The 2,686-nt window shown below is 41.9% G+C and overlaps 1 protein-coding gene across 1 annotated transcript in view; it reads left to right on the forward strand.

Annotated features, from left to right (window-relative positions):
- The window catches only part of LOC102036895 (ferritin light chain-like), an 11,559-nt gene that overhangs the window by 5,847 nt on the left and 3,026 nt on the right, over positions 1-2,686 (forward strand). The window contains 1 exon segment of the mRNA XM_031061359.1: positions 2,585-2,686. This exon segment is cut by the window's right edge and continues 44 nt beyond it. Within this exon segment, the coding sequence (XP_030917219.1) occupies positions 2,585-2,686 (102 nt within the window).

Below are 2,686 nucleotides of genomic sequence, written 5' to 3' on the forward strand. Positions count from 1 at the left end.
CAGCGCTCCTGCCAAAGCCGCGCCGCGGCCGCTGCGCCCGCACGGCCACGAAACAACGACGAGGGTCCGTAAGGCGCGGGCTGTGAAACAAACGAGCGCTCCTGTGTTTTGGGTAATTCACAGAGGGCCTTTTACCTGGGGAAAAGGGACAGGAACAGGGGATGCTAACAGCTTTGGAGTATAACGCTTGAGAGGGTTTTTCCCCAAACTTTGGTGAATAGTTGTGTGTGGTTAACTATAGTCTGTGAACATCATGGATGGCTTAGGGTTTCTTGCTCCACAGGCATGAACTTTAGACATGAAATCATAAAAGGTATCACTGATACCATGTCAAATTCATACCAGAAGTATATCTAGCTACATGTCAAGTGTTAAGGCAAACATATTACTTAACAGAGGCATTAACATTAAAAAAATATCAAAATTATCAATGCTGTAACTTCTGATGGCAAGCATCCACGGGGAAGCAACACAAACTATATTCAGTATATCCCCAAGATCTTTCAATTGAGTTTGGTGTCAAGTATAAATTCAATGAAAATTTAAGTATGCAGTTAAACCTGTGGAAGAAAAAAGTTGTAGTGATTGGCAGCTGGATGGGATGGAAAAAACTCAGTTAGAAATTGACTGGATAAATCAAACCTCGAAATGTGAACATCCTAAATAGTGAATGATTGACATAAAAAATTTACCTTAACAGTTAAGCACATGTGTTAACTTGAACTCCAAGTTGTGCTGCACACTTTCACTGAGGAACTGCTTATAAAACATTCAATCTTGGCTGTGCTGTCAACAGAAACAGGAATGAGTGACTTGAGGAAAAGGTTTCTGCAAATAAAGCAATGAATGTTCTTAATAAAACATTCCAGTATGTGCTTTCTCCTCAATGGTTTATGGTTGCGCGCATCTGTATGTGTCACAGGTTTAGGTTATCCCAAGAAGGCCCTGAAAATATAAGAGAAAAACATAAACTTGTGTGTCTAACGTCTACATTTTCTTTCTGAACATAGGTGAAATGAAAGTATTTCCTATTTAAGCAGAGTAGTAGAGGGAAGCAGAGAAGACAATCAGAAGCAGAAGAACTTAAGAAATGCACATACTTGTTGCTTGCCCCTCCTAGGCAGGCTACAAGCCAACAGCTCGATGTACAGTTATGTGTACTGTGGTGCAGAGCATGCCTAAGGGACAGAAGCTGTGCTGTGTTGCACACCCATGCCCAAGGGACAGAAGCTGTGCTGTGTTGCACATTCATGGTCAGGGCACCAGCAGATCAGGATGCCGTAGCTCCCTCAGTTTGGTTCTTGGCAAAGTGCCAGCTGCTGCTTCTCATTCTCCTCACCATTAGAGCTGTGCAGAACCAGTGTTCCAACCAGTGTAACCTGCGGGCTTTCCTTTGCTACCTCCCTGTACGATTTCTCTTTATGAGACAACCATACGATGGATAAAATATTCTAAACATAAGAGCTATTAGATCTGTTAGCATGGTTAAATATGGCAGTGATTCAAGTTGTTACTTTCCCATACAGAAAAAGCCAGCAGAGGATTTAGGGTTGTAATATTTCTGAAATTAAAGAACGGCCTGGGTTGGAAAGAACCTTAAAGATCATCAGGTTGCAAACCCCCTGCCATGTGCAGGGACACCTTTCCCAAGACCAGGCTGCTCAGAGCTAACTTCTCTGGGCAACCTGTTCTGGTGCCTCACCATCCTCACAGTAAAGTTTTTTCCAAATACCTAATCCAAACCTGCTCTTTCAGTTTTAAGCCCCTTGTCCTGTCCCTGCATGCTGTAGTAAAAACTTCCTCTCCATCTTTCTTACAGGCTGGTACTGGAAGGATACCTTTAGGTCACCAGAGCCTTCTCTTTTCCAGGCTGAACAAACCCAATTCTCTCAGCCTTTCCTCACAGGAGAGGTGCTCCATCCCTCTGATAACTTTGTGTCCCTCCTCTGGGCTCGCTCCAACAGATTTATGTTCTTCCTGAGATACCTTCCCAGGCATGACTTACATCTAATATTGAAGGTGTATAGTTCAGTAGCAGTATCCATTATTTTGGAACACCATTGTCCATAATAAAGCTGATAAACAGATGTAAACTTGTGCTTGTTCTCTTTTTGGTATTTGCCTCATGTTTCTCATACCTTTGAAAGCTAACTTTTGACTGGAATGCAGGCCTGCAGGGATAAATTTTATGTTCCCCGTTCTGGGAGTATGTTTAAAAAACAAAACAAAAATCCTCCACAAAACACAATTACAAAACAGACACATGCTAAAACAGACACCACTCATAAATAAAATATTCTGAAGATCTCTTAACTGTTACTGCAAGAGCAACATCATTACTACAGTTGCCTGACCAATATTAAAGGATAGAAGGAGCTCTAGTAGAAGTATAGATTTTTCATTTCATACTCTAACTACTCACTTAATTTATTGTAGAAATCAGATCAACGTCTCCAAAGTGATTGTGCTTTGTGAGCAAAACATCTTCCATTGGAAGGGTTTCCCGCGTTCTGTTAAGGCCACATTCTGCTGCAGGTGAGTCCCATATCTGGCAGATCTTAACACTCTTGTTTTGTGTGCTTAGGGTGAATATTTTGATCAGTCACATGTGGCTCTACCAAATATTTCGAAGTTCTTCCTGCATCAAGCTCTGGAAGAGAGAAAAGCCGCAGAGGCATTGATGAAG

This window comes from Geospiza fortis, unplaced genomic scaffold (genome assembly GCF_000277835.1).
Source record: "Geospiza fortis unplaced genomic scaffold, GeoFor_1.0 scaffold327, whole genome shotgun sequence".
In the NCBI taxonomy this organism is placed as follows: Eukaryota; Metazoa; Chordata; class Aves; order Passeriformes; family Thraupidae; genus Geospiza; species Geospiza fortis.